The sequence below is a fragment of the Takifugu rubripes genome, chromosome 2 (assembly GCF_901000725.2).
Source record: "Takifugu rubripes chromosome 2, fTakRub1.2, whole genome shotgun sequence".
In the NCBI taxonomy this organism is placed as follows: Eukaryota; Metazoa; Chordata; class Actinopteri; order Tetraodontiformes; family Tetraodontidae; genus Takifugu; species Takifugu rubripes.
In genome coordinates, this window is record NC_042286.1 from 3,053,952 (window position 1) to 3,070,563 (window position 16,612).

Genomic DNA, 16,612 nt, shown 5'->3' on the forward strand with positions numbered 1-16,612 from the left:
CCGTTATTGCTGAGCTACCTTCACCGGCCACTTTATTAGGTTCAGCTTAAAGAAGGTTGGACTCACTTTGACCTTCAGAACTGCCTGAATTCTTCATGGCACGATGGGAATCTCCTGGGCCACCACATCCCAGTGGTGCTCTAGTGGACAGAGATCTGGTGACTGTGTCATGTTCCAGAAACCAGTTTGAGATGATCTGAGCTTTGTGACATGGTTCATTATCCCCCTGGAAGCAGCCATCAGAAGATGGTCCACTGTGGTCATAAAGGGAGGAGGATGCTCAGGAACGATACTCAGGTAGGCTGAGGTGCTGAAACAATGCTCAGTTGGTGCGGAGGGGCCCAAAATGTACCAAGAAAATCCCCCCACCCTGAATTATGCTGTCCTGTTCTTGGCTGACAGGAGGGGAACCATCTTCTGCTGCTGTAGCCCATCTGCTTCAGCATGTTGTTCCTTCAGAGATGCTGCTCTTCACTCCTTGGTTGGAACCAGGGGTTGTTTGAGTGGCTGTTACCTTTCTATCATCATGAACCAGTCTGCCCAGTCTCCTCTCATCCCTTTTCCTCAACACAACTGATTTTGGGACCATTCTCTGTAAATCTGGAGATGGTTGAGGGTGAAAATCCCAGCAGATCAGCAGGTTCTGAACTACTCTAAACAGACCATCTCTTTTTTTCACCATCCTGCTGCTAGTTTGAACTTCAGCAAGTTGTCTTGACCTTGTCTACATGCCTCCATGCATTGATCTAAAGATGTGATTGGCTGATTCGCTGTTTGTGTTAGCAAACAATTGAACTGGTACCTAATAAAGTGGCTCCGACAAGCTCTTCAGCGACTCCACAGAAAAGAATCCTTCTCCTGTAAATGTCCACGAAGTCCAGCCTCATCCGAGCAAAGCCGTCCATTATCATTGCTTCTGAGATTGTCCTGATCGTCATCGAACAAACCCGCTCGGCTTGTCTCAGTCTATATCTACGCGCAGATTACAGATGCCCTCAAGTATAAATGGATGAAATTGATCATGAAGCGTTTCTCCTCGAAAAGTGTAGAAAATTGCATGTGAAGCGAATATGCAGAAGAGATGAATGTACAGTTTTGTCACGTGTTCGGGTGCGACCCAGCAGCTGGAAACCCCTGGGTTTGGGGTCAGTTTTCACAGGAAGCCTATCTACAGATCCCCCGCCACTGCAGCCATCCGGCCCTAATACCTGCTGCCTGCGGCGGTGTGTGGCAGCTGCGGCCCACATGGCGGCCGCGCTGAAGTTTCGCCACAGTGCTGCAGACTCTCTGAAAGATGGGACGGACCCCTGGAGATGAGCCGTAGCGCTGGCCCTCGTCCTGATAAAACAGGTGGGACCTAAACATGGGCCTGGACGCTTGTGAGAACAGTTTGGGTTCACAAAGATCCATCCTGGCAATCACACCCTCGATGACGTTGACAGACGTTATCCTGCTGTTGTTGTTGTTGTTGTTCTTGGGCATCTGCAAGAGGGAGAATGTATGAGGTCCAAAAATGACCCCCACGCCATCACCGAAATGCTTCTGCGGTCATGTGTCGTGAATACAGTGTTGCGATTGGTTGACTATACCTTGCTGCGCAACAGGCCCCTGTCGGATGCTCAGGTGTACTGCACTCAGAAGAGTTTTTGGCTTTGTCCTTGTTGTTGTTGGGTTCGTTGTCTTTGATGATGTCGTACTGGCGACAAAAGAGAGCGATCACGCCTGTGAGGAGAGGCAGAGTTAGACTGCTTTGACACAGAAATCCTCCCTGCGATGGGACTTTGGTGCATTTTCCTTGATGTGTCCTCACCTGCCCACATAATGAGCACCACAACGATGATGATGAGCTCCCCTGCCCTCAACTGGGTGGTCTGGCCCACTTCCTCCATTGTCACTTCGTCTGAAGAAGTCAACACAATGTCGTTCAAAATACACTTATACTACTTAAATGTTCTTTTCATGGAAATGTAATTGAAATATAACACAAAACCAAAACACTTCAGGTCAGCTCAGATCTTCTTTTAACATCAATCATCACAATTACTGTAATTGGCTCTTATAAATATGCTCTTATCTTGCCAAAGCTTCTTCCAAACTCTGTTTTTGTATGTACCACCTTAAATGTTGCCTTCAGGTGCAGATGGCAGTGTGTCCTAATGTGTCCTCACACTGTAATAAACCAGGTGCTGGATTTTGCCCCGTGACCTTCCTACAAGCTGGATGTTCTCTCCTCTGCAGGAGGGTGGATGAATTGTCGAAAACTAGAATTTTAATCTGACCTCCGACCACGGTGCATATTGCTAAAGCCCATCGTGAATGATTTAAGACCAAAGAAGAAGCAAGCGGGGATATAATGAAGTGAAATTGTAGGAGCCTTGCTCTTTTATGCTTTCACCTTTTTCAAGCGTCTGAACTCCGGACCCTGGCTCATCTTTATCTCTAAAAGCTTCGCAAAATGTTGTAGTTTGTTGACAGTAACGTCGAAATAGAGTGATTCACAGTTAATGTCTGTTGACCTTCCTGACCTGACGTTCGGAGCACGAGGAGCAGGAAACTCACCGAGTGACGCGCTATTGCTGTTAAAATGGGTTTTTGCGATATGAACAGCATTTCCTGGGTAAAATAGACTGACACAGAGCTTGGCGGAAGATCGGAGCCGTTATCGAATAAGACAGAGCTGCCTTGTAAAAAGCATGTGCACATTATGCTGCCTCAGCTGAGCTGAAACAGGCAACACAGCAACAATTTTATATAACAGCAGATGTTGCACATTAGTTACAAGTGGTACTGTTTCCATCTTCATTATTAAAGGTCAAAGACATTCTGCCATTTTTCTCTGCAGATGTTCTCCGGCTCTGATAGGTTTGATGACATCATCAGTGGACGGCCATTTCCAAGGCTGTCTAGAGATGATGGACTGGACTCCTGCGCTGACCTTCACCCCAGCCTGAGGTCCTGAGCTCTGTGGATCAGGACATCACTCAGGACATCTCTGTAGTGCTGCTGTGAGGGCTGACCTTCTGAACATTCTCCCGTCTGCACAGAGGCTCTGTGGAGCTCCGCTCCACTCAGCTCAGGGTGACTATTGAGTTTTTAGTCAATCTGTTTCCAAGAAGAAAATCAAACAAAAAAAACCCCTCATGATAACAAGAATTAATCACTGATGGTTTTAACTATACAGTAATATCCTACTTAGTCAAATTTAAGGGCTGATGGACAATTTTAAAGAAAGAAAATATCAGCCATGCCGTGACTAAAGTCCATTTACCTTGGTTTTTGTTCAGGACTTTCCTGTATTGTCCACACGGTTTAAAGTCATCCTTTCGCCAGCAGTTCTCTGCACCCTCCTATCTTTTTCGGTTTATCCTCTGCAGACACGGAGCTGCTGAGCACCCACGGCTGCCTCAACACTCCGTCCATTCACAGGTCGCCGATGTCGTCTGACACGGCACGCACATTTGCACTTTCAGAGATCCAAAGTACTTCAGCTTACTGAAGCTTTTTTTCAAATGATTTTTTTTTATATTTCATTGATGCAGTATTCCTCTGATCTAAATCTTTATTCAGCATCTTTATGTGGCTACTTATCTGGCTACCGTTATGTCGAATAAAGGCAAAGATTAGAATTTTAATCAGCCCGCAACCCATCCGTATGCATCTGTGCTGATTTGTTTGATCGAGACTTGGTCTGATTTCTGCTGTGTTCTACAGTTAAAAGATCAGGAGGGGGGGGGGGGGGGGGGGGGGGGGGGGGGGGGGGGGGTGCTGTGATTGAAGGCTCCTTATAGGCCAACCGGCGATCCTTATACTCAAGTGGGATGCGGAGATAAAAGGGGATCAACGCAGAAGTGATCAACACACATCAGCAACGATAAAACACCATCAGCAGTTTTGGAGTTGTGGGGATTTATCAGAGAGCATCGTTCCGCCTGATGACGCCTGCAGACCAGAGAGCCTGGACACGTTCAAAGGTTCTCCACAGCAGAGAGATCTCGTCTGTCCTTTAATTAAATGCAGTGGGTGATATTTGGAGGGCGCCCAGAGTGGCAGGAGCCCCACGCTCCAGCAGCCTGTAGCAATAAGCAATTCCACCGATCGTTCAACCCCTCTCGCCCAGTATTAAAATCAGCTTACTATTGAGCCAATACACAAAAGCATCGCATCGCCATTTGAATGAAACTGCTGCAGACATATTTTATTTAGGAAAAACTGAATTCTGAAAGGTGGGATCATCTCCTGATAAAAAGTCACATGTTCTCATTTGAGATGTACTAGATTTACGGGCTGCTTCCGTTCTTCCCTGGATTCCCTCTCTCTTTCTTGTCTATTCCCATCCCTCCCTCTATTCTCTGACTGTTCGCACCTCTCGTTTACAACTTCGACACCCAACGTGTCTCATCAGATCCCCCTGAAACATTGAACGAGACGATGGGAAGACCTGTAGGTCAGCATGACAGGAAGGATTAGGAAGGCTGCGCAGCGGAAGGAAGGACGTCGCCCTTCTTTCAATACTGGCATTTAAGGACTGTCCGTGCGAATTTATGCCACGTGAAAGGCAAATTTATATGCCTCTTTTCAACATTTACAAGTTTATTTTCCTGTTAATGAAAAAACAAATACTCACATGTCAATTAATCACCCTTCTGCAAAAACAATAACGTCACATTAATGAGACCATAACTAAATCACATGATGGCGACAATCACCATCCCTCATTTGAAGGGGCGCGCATATTTCCGTACTTCGAAATGTCGCCTGAGGAACAGCAGGTCCGCTGCTTCATCAGGTCTCATTGTTAGGATAATTAAATAAGCGATGCTTGAGAAGCTGCCCTCATTCTTGATTGCATGACGGAATCGCGATTAGACTCAGATGTGCAGGAGAGTGTGAGCGTGTGTTGAGTGTCTGGCAAATTTGAAAAAGAAAAAATCTGGTTTTAGTACAGTGAATCAGCGTGTTGAGGTGAGAGCAATCGTCTTCTGTGGGAAGAGAGGAGCAGCCGCTCAGGAGCCGCAACCACCGCAGATGACTTAAAACGATGTTAATAAAAACATACTGGATGCTCTTGTTCGGGATTGGACTGCTAAAGCATCGATTGGCTTCAATGCAAACTCAGGCTAAATTTAAAACACAAAAAGTCCCCTCATATTTTCTCCAAACATCTCTAGATCTCTATTGGTCAAGAGGCCACAAGTTTTTTTTAGACTGGTTCATTGTTAGTTGTCTTAACCCTTGTGTGTGTTCGGAGTCTGTGGGACCGTTTTTTCACCTTTTATTGAAGAAAAATGATAAAATTAATTAATTTTTCAAACTGAGACTCACTGACTTTGGCTCATTTTCTGTGAAGAACATATATCACCTCTCATTTTGTTGTGCACCTGAATGGGTTAAATTTCAAGTTCAAAGAAATAAAAGTCAGTAGTTTTGAAAAACCTTGCTTCACTTGTAAATTGGTTTCCACTCATATCTTGTTTTTAATTGATTTTCTTTATTATGTTTTAAATAATAAGTTATAAATGTGACCTAACAAAGGTAAAGGGCAAATATTAACCATATATATTGTTTATACTGCTTGTAATTGGGATAAGGTAAACATCTGTTCAGTATTTTAACATAAAAGTGTTTGATTGTGAGGCATTAAAAGCCACAAAATGCAACGGGTCCATCAGACCCACAAACGCTGGATGAGTAACAACAATATGAACATTACACAAGGGTTAAATGCTGAAATGTTAAAGCAGAGCTCTGCTCCACTGTTGCAGCCTCTCTCGCTGCAGTTCCACCAGCAGACCCATCGACCACCTCAACTGTAGCTGAGGTGGTCGATGGGTCTATCCAGTAACACAAAGGTTATTGGTTGGATCCCAGTTTTACAAGGAGAACAATCACACTTCGAGGGATGAAATAATACTCGTCATTTGTTTTGCAAAGAGAAAATATACATGTTGACTTTTATGAGACAGAAAATACATGCGGCAGTTAAATCTGCATCATGGAACTTTTGAGGCTGATGTAACGCTGATGTAACGAGGTACAACAGCTTTCCATAATTGTAGATCCCTATCCCGAGAGAACAAAAACAGTCGTTGTTATGACAAAATGTATTCTTTTTTAATCCTGAGATAATGGAATAATGAGGAAATTATCAGAAAATTGAGCTGTTATTTGAGGTAAGGAAAATTAGTACAAGAAAACTGACACTGTTATCTTTTTATTACAAAATAATAACTTGTAATCAAGAGAAGACTGACATTGTTATCATAAGATAAGAAAATAATATGTCGTTATTACGGGGAAAAGAACTTTGCTACTCCAATATAACAAAAGAACAAGGCTTTATTGTGAGATCATGATTGTGATATTGTGAAAACACTGCTATCTTGAGGAAATAAGTCACTATCGCAACCTGTTTCGTCCAAATATATTAGAATAATGAGTTCGGTATCACAGCAAAAGCAACATCATCATCCCAAGATATCGTAAGAATGTCTTTATCTCGGGAAAATGGACTTTGTTATCCAATGATAGCAAAATAGCCCCTCATCATCATGACAAAGATATGATGAAGAGGGACTATCTAAACAGGTCATTTCATTTACTTGAAAGTCTACTTTCTGGCAGGTGACGCTCTGGTCTATGAGTGTTACATCTGAGGCCATGAACAAATCTGTAAATGAGTGTAGCATCATATACAAGTCCTGCACTGCCCGACAATGCTTGTATTTTCCTGCGTGCCTAGCTCGCTCCCATAACAGCGGCTCAGACTCCTTCTGGCAACACAACCTTAGAAGTATTAAAGTATTACTGGAGCTCACATGAGAGATGAGTGTAAATGTGAGGGAGACTAGATGCAGCAGGTTTTCAGCCAGAAGCACATTGATTTGCCACAGGGACAGAGCGCCTCCTGTCCGTGCGATAAATGCCTTTTATCATTCTGGTTTACTGGCAGGTTGTCCCAGATGCATGCAGGGTGAGGCACACTAACGCACCGTGAAGTGTGCAACACCCCCCCCTACACACACACACACACACCGATTTTATTCTCGAGTGGTGGTCAGCAGTTGCGAGCCTGTAGAAGCGCTTCATTGTGAAATTTCATTTCACGCTTTGTCTGTCTATTGATTTTATTGAGTCTTTAGAAAGAATCAGTCAAGATATTGTCGAAGAGCCAAGTCGGCTCTGCGCCCCACATGCCTTCTGTTGGATATAGTGCTGGAAGTAGAATTCATCCTGCATGCTGTGCATTACCTTTGCTCTTAGAAGCCTGCGTCTCGGCTTCCTTCGGTGTACGGAAGCGCAGGGGTTCGCTCACCGGGCTTGTCCCGGACATGCTGATGGATTGGACGTGCACGATATAGTCTGTCTCTTCCTCCAAGTCCCATAATGCACAGGATCGCGTGGTAGTGTTGACTTCCTGGATGAATCGAAGCATGCGCACGTCTTTCTTCTGTTGGGGGGGACGACATGGGATCAGTGTCATTGTCGCGGCCGCTGGGTTAGAATTACAAATATAAGAACAATAAACCATTTGATACCACTCGTCCATATTACTGGCAGTTATTGAGTAATAACAATGTCCAGATAGGGGTGGGGGTAGCTCAGTCTGCAGGGGACTGGGTTGAGGAGGGTTCCTGGTTTCAACTCCTGAGTGGACCAAACAAGGAAAGTGTTCTGGTAGCAGAGTGAGCACTGCTGAGGTACCCTTGAGCAAGGTACCGAACCCCCAGAGTCTGCCTGCCTTCCCCCATATGCCTTCCCATAAGGGATGGGCCCCTGCACCCTCCCTATGACCCCAAAAAGGAATAAAGCAGTCAAAAAACAATGTCAAAATAGTAAATAATAGAGTTTATCTGTCTTTTAAACTGATGTTTTTAGTAAGAAATGGTGGTGATACTGGATTATTGCGTTTTGTAACTATTTCAAACCATATATGTTCTGTATAGCTGAGCCGACGATCTGCATTCTGATATTAAACCACTGCATCACGTAACACTGTCAGAACACATTACAAGGTGTCCAACAGCGCGTACGAGTGTACGCACGCTTGTGTTCCCATTACTGTAGATGCGTGTGAGTTTATGTTTGTGTCAGGATTAATGGAGGAGTTCATGCACAATGTGCCCGTTTTCACAGGGCCGTCAGAGTCTGTCAAAGAGGACAGTTCAGCAGCGTCCAGGACAGCGCGGCAGCTAGCATTACTGCTGAATTATTAATCCAATAAAAGCAACACGTGCACAAGTACGGCTCACCTGCTGTGTGATGGCAAAGCCGATGACGGGGTCTCCCTCAGGGATGTCCCATGTCACCACAGCAGAGTTTGCTTTCACCGCGGTGATGGTCACATTGACGGGAGGCGATAAGCTATCTGCAAACAGAGGGAAGGAGAAAATCTTCTTATCACCCACAGTGTCTGAAGCGCACGAGGCGTTTCTGTCTGCCATTCTAAATACCAGCCCCGTCTACCTCCGTGCACGGACCAGAAGCACACTTCTGCATGAAATCAACTTTTTTGCATCCCCAACTCATTAGTGGATCATTTATATAAGTACTAAAGCATATCATTACTCATGGCCTCTTGTTTATGTTTAGATTAGGCTGATATTAAGATTATATTAATGTTGCAATATATCATAGCTGCACTGAAAGTGCAGGAGCTGGCAGTGCACCAGCAAAATACCACCTTTGTGTTTTTATGGGCTCAAGATTTCCCCTTTAGTGGACATTCTTAATATGAACAAACCTTTTACAGTCATTATTTTAAATATTAACGGCTCCTTATCTTCGAGGGCTGCATTTTAATGACCCTTTCTGCCACACAAAGAGCCACTGGTGCAAACAGCACAGACCAGACCATGTCCAGGACGTAGGATTGCATCTGATGTGGTTCATTATGCTGGGTGATGCCATAGAACGAGCCAGGATCCATCCTGAATGTTATAGTAATTAGAGTTTAAGTATATAGTGTATCGTGTAAGTATAGTGTTATTTTAAAGAACGCTGGACTCTGTTCAGGCACAATCCTCCTAAGGATTACTCCTAAGGGCTTTTAGGAGTAACTGATAATCACAATATGAGAAAGATGGATGCTGGTGACCGTCGATGATGCGACCTCTCTCCCCAGCGGGATATAAATCTAATTCAAGCTCCAGCGATCGCGCTCAGTCAGTTACAGACCAGATTAACGCTCGCTTGCCTTTGACGGACTGTACAAATCACGCAGTCGGTAATTACAGGATGATCGGCTGCTGAGGCGCTTGTGCACACGCTGGCTCGCTGGAGCGCGCCGTATTCGGAGAAAAGGGCCCTGCGTAATATTTCCAGCCGGTTGCGGCTGACGTTTTGAAGAACGAGCGGGCTAACGGCAGACGACAGGACGGAGACCTGCGGCCTCTCTTCATCATTGGACTCTCACGCGTCTGAAATTGCTTGTTTTTTTCGCTTACCATGGGTGTTTGTTCGCTGCTCCTCAGATGCCCCAGAAGCACTTACGTGTTATGCAGAGGGGGCTGCAGCATTTGCAAATAAAACCCTGTTTGCCGAGCAAACCTCTGACTTCTATTTAAATCTCTGTGACATGAGCCGTTCATTTTGTGCTTACTTTTTTTTTATGTATGCATGTTTTGCATATTTCAGGACATGCAGTAGCGTAGTTCAAACCGAATCATCTTTTCCAATGGAAATGTTTGACCAGTAAACACTTTTAACATGAATATATGATCTTAGAGCGAGTGGCCCCTATCAATTAATGGCACTTTGATCCGCGTGCTGGATAATGGAAACCAGAGTGTCGGCGCTCTCTTGTCTCCAGCCTTTGGAGTTCATCCATTGTTGCGTTTAAAGTCACTTAAATCCTCCGTAAATGTCAAGATTAATGACAAAATGCACCGTTGCAGATGGCTGACAGGTAGTGACTCCTTCCAGTCCGAGTTAATCCCCAGAGTTCCGTGCCCCGGAGTTTTTGCTCATTCATCCCCGTGCTGTAGTTGGCGCCGTTGGCCTACAGACGTGTGCGTAAGAGATAGCACTCATTAAACAGCAGACAGATGTCTTCATCAACTCGCTCCCGCCCCGGTGGAAACCACCCTGAGAGGTGAGGGGTGACTTTGAGCCATGACGCATGTCCCTGGTGTGAAGAGTGACAGAGAGTTGCTTCTCAGGTTGAGGATCAGGAAACGTGACAGCTCCCTAATATCCTCATTCATTACAGAACACACTGTGTTTTGTGTGGTGTGTGTGTGTGTGTGTGTGGTGTGTGTGTGTGTGTGTGTGTGCGTGTGCGTGTCTCTGTGTGCAGTCAAGGGGAGTAGAAGGGGAAGAGCAGGAACATGCAAGAAGTCTTGAACACACACACATGCAGACACACACACACGCACACACACACACACCATGGTGCATGAAGCCTGTCATCGCTAAATAAAAGGCTTACCGTCGCTCCAAACTCTAAAAGAGACAGGATCAGGACACCCACAACCTCCTCCAGCCATTCAAAACCAGAGAAGTTTGCAGCCTGCGGCATCACATCTTTTAGTAGATGTTTTGACTCTAGAAATTATGTGAAAGTGGAACGCTGAAAACTTTTAGCAACACAGTAAATCCAGCTTTGAGGGAGTTAGAACTGAGGCAGACGTGTTCTTCAGAGCAGGAAGATGGCGGTGGATGCAAAAGTGATAGCCTGGATGTCCAGATCTGCCCCGGAAGGGTTCAGAATTAAGTATTGAACACTCGTAGTGTGCTCACGTGTGTTTCAGAGAGGCCGCTTTTTCTTTTCTTTCTGCATGTTTTTCTGTGTACAACAGAGGCATCACATAATCACACCCAAGGGTCTTTTACACCACTGCAGAAAAATGAGCTCTGAACACACAGGAAGTGAATTATCTCACCCCAGCTGGACAGTTTTGCTGGGGTGTACAGACATATTTTACCCTAATTAAATGTCAAAAGACCTTGTTTAAGGATCAATTTAGCGTTGTGCACACCAAGAGTGTAAGCTTGCTAAATCAAAAGTCAATAGAAGAATGAATTAGGCTGTATATTGGAGAAGCCGGCCAGCTCATGCTTTCATCTCATACATAATTCTGCTTCAAAACAAGACAGAGGGACGGGGCAATGCAAATTTAATTCTTTAATTTCACAAACGATCATTAAAAGCAAGTGAAAAAGTGAAATGCAACCTCTCCTCTGGAGCCCACGACAGCTTGTAAAATAGTGCATGTCAGACACTGGTGGCGGACATGAATATGACTTGCTGTGTCTCTTCCCATATTGGAAGCATTGTGTTAGGTGACTCACAACAGCACTACTGGGTATTAAACACTTATCTCCACGCACAGCAGTTTTAGTTTTTGCTGCCCCCTTAAAATCACCCCACCTCATTCAGTCCATTCTCAGTATCCACCGCTATAAAGAAGGTGGCATATTCCAATTATGCAGCTTCTGGCACTTTATTCCTATAGATAACAGAACAAGAGTGACAATAACTCGTGTTATTATATATACAATGTAATTAAATGGAAATGAAAATGTCATTTTAGAGCATGACGATGCTAAATGTCTGAACCACAACGTGGTGATGTATTCGCTGGCATGGTCACCCCCACATAGCAACAAGGTTCTGGATTTGATTCCAGCAACAATCTGCATGCACCTGTGTGGGTTTTGTCTTGGTTGAATGAACATTCTAATTTGCCCATCATCACGAACGCGAGTGAACGACGCGCGTGCGTGCACGACCAGAGAAGTGGCCCACCCTCTAACCTGGTAGCCGGACTATGCATGTGGTGTGTGTGCATTTGGTGGGGGCAGGGGTACTGTGAGACTGAGAACAGTGATCAAGCAAAGGGGAGAGCATGAACTCCACACAGAAATGCCAACCTCCGTCCCAAACCTTGCTGGGAGGCAACAGCACTAACCACTGCACCACTGGGCTGCCTCCCTATTCTGAGATTTATTTGTTTTACACGTATAAACATATCAAGCATTCTGTGTTTCTCTGCGACTCCCTCAGCTTTTCAAGAATCTAAACACCGTTTTAATGCCTCGGATGGCTAACCTTGACCCGACTCCTGTTTTACATTCCTGTCATCTATGTAGCTGGTGTCAATGTGCGTTTTTTTATAGCATTCCACAACACTGTCAACATCAACAATATTTGAATTCCAGACGAGCCAACACCAGCAGCCGCTCTCGAAGAATGGCATCACCCACGTTCGCCTTTTTGACAGCTGAAAACCCACACTTGCATGTAAACAAATGAATCTGTGCTGCTGAATGAAGCAAAAATGCTTTGGCATCTCTGGTACTGATTTATTTTTTCAAACAGCACCTCAGACGTCTACCTGCACACATTTATTCATCCGTCCTCTATAATGTTTTATTATAGCAATCTTTGTAGTTCTGCTCAGAATCGAAGCTAATATCACTGAATGCGAGCCTTGAATGCAAAGTGAAATCAACACATTTTTGTGGAGCTCCGGGAGAGTAGTGTTGCCAGGAGAACGGAACGCTTTAGCTTTGTTCTGTCTGTGCTTTTTCTTCATTGAGAAACTCAAAGAAGCAATTTGAAATGGCGAAAAGGCAGAGAGGTGACATTAGGTGGTATCTGAGCAGCAGAGCAGTGCTGCTGCTCAGATACACATGTGACAGTAAATAAATGAAAGAAAAAAGATAGAGGAGCTTTAAATCAGCAGTGATTTTAAAGGGAGGATGGGATTTTGTTAAATGGTTTTACTGGTTACTGACATTTTTGGGGTCATTCCAGATCCAAAACTCTCTAAAAGTCTGATGAAACATTATTCAAAGGAGAAAAGTGCTGCCTAAGGGGAAACAAAATAAGAAAATCCAAGCATGCAAAACAATCTTTGATGTTATTATCTGGGATTTACTTTTAATTGTCTTTGTTCTTTAGCAGTATCCTGCCTTTAAAAAAATCTCACTTCTACAATGCCGATCAAATGCCGTTTGTGGCAAAACAGGTTGAGGAAGCTGCCGTTTCCCATCCAAAGAGATTTCATTTGTTTGGTTGAATTCTAACTCTGACAACAGTGGTGGACTAAAGGGAAGAACTCAAGATAAGGGAAAGCACATCCTGATCATTTTGTACATAAAATTGATTTATTTATTTTTTTAAATTAGAGTTCTGACAGGTATTGACAAAAGAGATCACATTACTCCTGTACTGGCGTCGCTTCATTGGCTGCCCGTTAAATTTAGAATAATTTTTAAAACCCCTTCTTTTGACCTACAAGGTCCTCAGAGGCCTAGCTCCACCCTACCTGGAGGAGCTAGTGATACCTTACCAGCCCAATAGACCGCTCCGCTCTGAGAATGCTGGTCTACTTGTGGTTCCCAGAGTTTCCAGGAGTAGAATGGGGGGCCGGGCATTTAGCTACCAGGCCCCCCTGCTATGGAACCATCTCCCTGTCCAGGTACGGGAGGCTGACTCCATCGCTACTTTTAAGATCAGACTCAAAACCTTCCTCTTTGAAAAAGCTTATTGTTACTAATTCAGTAGTTCCAGTTACTATCATAGACAGACAAACTATCATACTTAGGGGGGTCGTCTAATCGTTAGGTCACATCTTAGCTATGCTGTTATAGGCCAAGGCTGCCGGGGTCCGGAAACATGATCACCTGACAGGCCTCTGTCACTCCACTGGGTCATGGTTTCCTCTCCTTTCCTCTCCTCATCAAGCAGACTAGTTATGCTGATTCTTGTGTAGTTTTTCTGCTTCTCCCCCCCCCCCCCCCCCTTCTATTTATTTACAGGTATCGTCACCCTCGGAGCTGCATAATGACCTCCGGCCCCGCTGAAGTGATTGTATATCATATTTTTTGTGTGTGTTTCTGTGCTCTGTGCCTCTCCTCTCCTCTCCTCTCCTCTCCTCCTCCTCTCCTCTCCTCTCCTCTCCCCTCCTTCTCCTTTTCCTCTCCTCTCCTTTCCTCTCCTCTTTCCCCTCCTCCTCCTTCGCCTTCTCCTCTCCTCTACCTCCCCTGCACTCTACTTCTCCTCTCCTCTACCCCTCTCCTCTCCTCTCCTCTCCTACCTATCCTATCCTCTACCTGTCCTCCCTCCTCTCCTCTCTCTTTACCCAGCCGGCCATCAGCAGGAGGGTCCCCCTACATGAGCCTGGTCCTGCTCAAGGTTTCTTCCTGTTAAAGGGGAGTTTTTCCTTGCCACTGTTGCTTGTCTGGGGTCAGGCCCTGGGATTCTGGAAAGCGCCTTGAAACAATTTTGATTGTATAAGACGCTATATAAATAAAGATTGATTGATTGATTGACTGTATGGGTCAATTCATTGATTTTCTTTATGTTAATATTCCCTTCTCCAAGCTCAAACCTCTTAGGCCTACTGGGGAATTGCCTGCTGTTATTAATGACATCATTCAGATGGATGTTTGAGTGCTGGTTTACATTTTAAATGGAAACATGAGATCAACTGACCACTTTGAGTGGTCATTTACACAAGACATAGTAAAGACTTCACCAGAACATTGATTTTACAATGTTGGAGACACCCGCCCGTGTGGACATCGATTTGGCCCAGTTTTTTTTTTTTTTTTTTTTTACAGTGCAGGTGTTTGGCAGCATCTTAAAATGAACTGGCAGACAACGGAAAGAATTGTGTGGATGCCAAAACAAACACTTTAAACTTCTGCCTCTGTAGTAGCCCCAGCGTGCCTCACTGAATTACAGTTCTGGCATCTATAAGAAGCATATTTCAGAGTGTAAAATAATCCAGAATGTCTTGGGCTTATGGTGACACTTCAGTGATGCATCTATAGGGTGAAAACCAAAGCAAGGTGCTTCAACTGTATTTAATATTTAACTAACTAAATTATAGATTATATTATAATTGCTGGAAAGAGAGATGCTCTTCTTTGTATTTAACATATTAAAGTGATTTATATAAAACGGGCAACTGATTAGTTCAATTTCCACAAATCATGCAGGTTTATACTGTATCTAAGTTTTAAAAAAAACGTTTTACATAAATTACTAAAGAAGCTGATGTCATCACATCGTAATCTTTGGTTTAATTACTCTATATCTTTCTGTCTTATTAAGCAATCAGCTGCATGGGTGCTTCATAAAAGGCCCGAGATTTTAATTTTAGCTGAGAGAATTATTAAAGATGTTAATGTGCAGTTGAATGTGTGTTATGAGGGACCATGATGTGTGTGTGAGAGAGAGAGAGCGGGAGAGAGGAGGAAGAGAGAGAGAGACAGAGAGAGAGAGAGAGAGGTCCCTCATCAGTGAAAAGGTTGAGGAGTGGGAGGATGCCAAGCAAAGCAGAGGTGCATTTTAATGGAAGGAGTGTGTCAGGGGCGAAGCGTGCTGTGCGAGTGGGTGTGCATGCTAGAGTTGGTATTGTAGGTCCTATAGGTATAGAAGGATATACTGTATATTGTTATTCAGCACAGAAATCAGGCATCTGTGATGTGAATGGGCGCCATTCCTCAGAAATCCTGTTTCCAGCAGGAATGGGATGGATAAATCATATTTGGAAGATGATGAGGAGCACACAGGTGTTGTGCTGACTGTGTTACAGTCACCTTGGATATGTGCGTTTACCTGTAGGGAATGAGATTCAAAGGTCAATTAGTCACACGTTTTACACAGAGGAACACGCGAGAACAATGTAGCCGTTGCTCCATCAATGCAAAGACAAGTCTTGCTCAAATACACCAGGCTCCCGTGTTCATCTGCACACACACACACACCACACACACACACACACACACACACACACACACCACACACACACACACACACACACTCAGCCGCCAACAAGAACATCAGACTACGTAACGTCTCCCATCAATTCATGCCTAAAACCAACACAAAGCTGTGCTCCACACACCTGCTTCGCTCCTGTTCACCCTACAGCCGGATCAGCCGCTCACCTCCTCATCTACTATTGATGGATGCGTCTCCCCCTAATTGCACGAATGCAAACTTACCCGCTGTGACTCCGTAGACGCAGAAACAACCGAGGACGAGCAGCGAAAATCTCTCCATCGTTCGAACGCTCGGACGACGTGCGGTCCCATCTACTCCGACCGGGGGTGTTAACTGGTGCGCCGTGGTGTGCAGCTCGGCATTCGGTCCGTGCGTATCGTCGCGACTTGCAAAATTGGGGAACGGTGACGGCTCCAGCTCATTCAACACCCTCCAAGCCCCCGATGTGCCGAAACCCAGCCGCCAAAACGGGCGTAACGACACGCTGGAGCTCCGGAGCTCCCGGATCCTTCTGCTGACGGTGCTGTGGAGGCTTCCTGCTGCTGCAGAGTGAAACGTGCTGGCTTTGAATATAAGACTTTCCCTGTCTGCTACTGACTCCCTAAGTCTTGACAGTCAGTGAGAGAGAGAGAGTGAGACAGAGTCTCTAATGCTTTAAAAATCAATCATCAGATGTCAAAACACAAATTAAAGGAGGACCAAATAGAAATACCCGATTCATCTACTTTTGACCATAAAAATTATGTTTCCTCTGATGGAATTGCTCCGTCTCATCCTCCGGCTGTGCTGCCCATTTGCAGCCCACTAAGATGAACAAAGTGGCCCACGCAAGACAAGACAATTAAAGGACAATGCTCAGCTTCTAGCCACTTT

General features: G+C 44.7%; 1 protein-coding gene across 1 annotated transcript; it reads right to left on the reverse strand.

The window, feature by feature from the left end:
* Positions 1 to 93: 93 nt before the first annotated feature.
* LOC101070961 (fibronectin type III domain-containing protein 5-like) lies at positions 94 to 16,117 on the reverse strand. Its single transcript, XM_003962319.3, has 7 exons — positions 15,961 to 16,117; positions 8,250 to 8,365; positions 7,249 to 7,447; positions 1,811 to 1,900; positions 1,595 to 1,722; positions 1,209 to 1,482; positions 94 to 140 (listed from the first exon to the last, which is right to left on the reverse strand). Exons 1-7 carry the CDS (start codon positions 16,016 to 16,018, stop codon positions 94 to 96), a joined length of 912 nt encoding a protein of 303 aa, XP_003962368.3. The 5' UTR covers positions 16,019 to 16,117.
* Between the last annotated feature and the right edge of the window lie 495 nt (positions 16,118 to 16,612).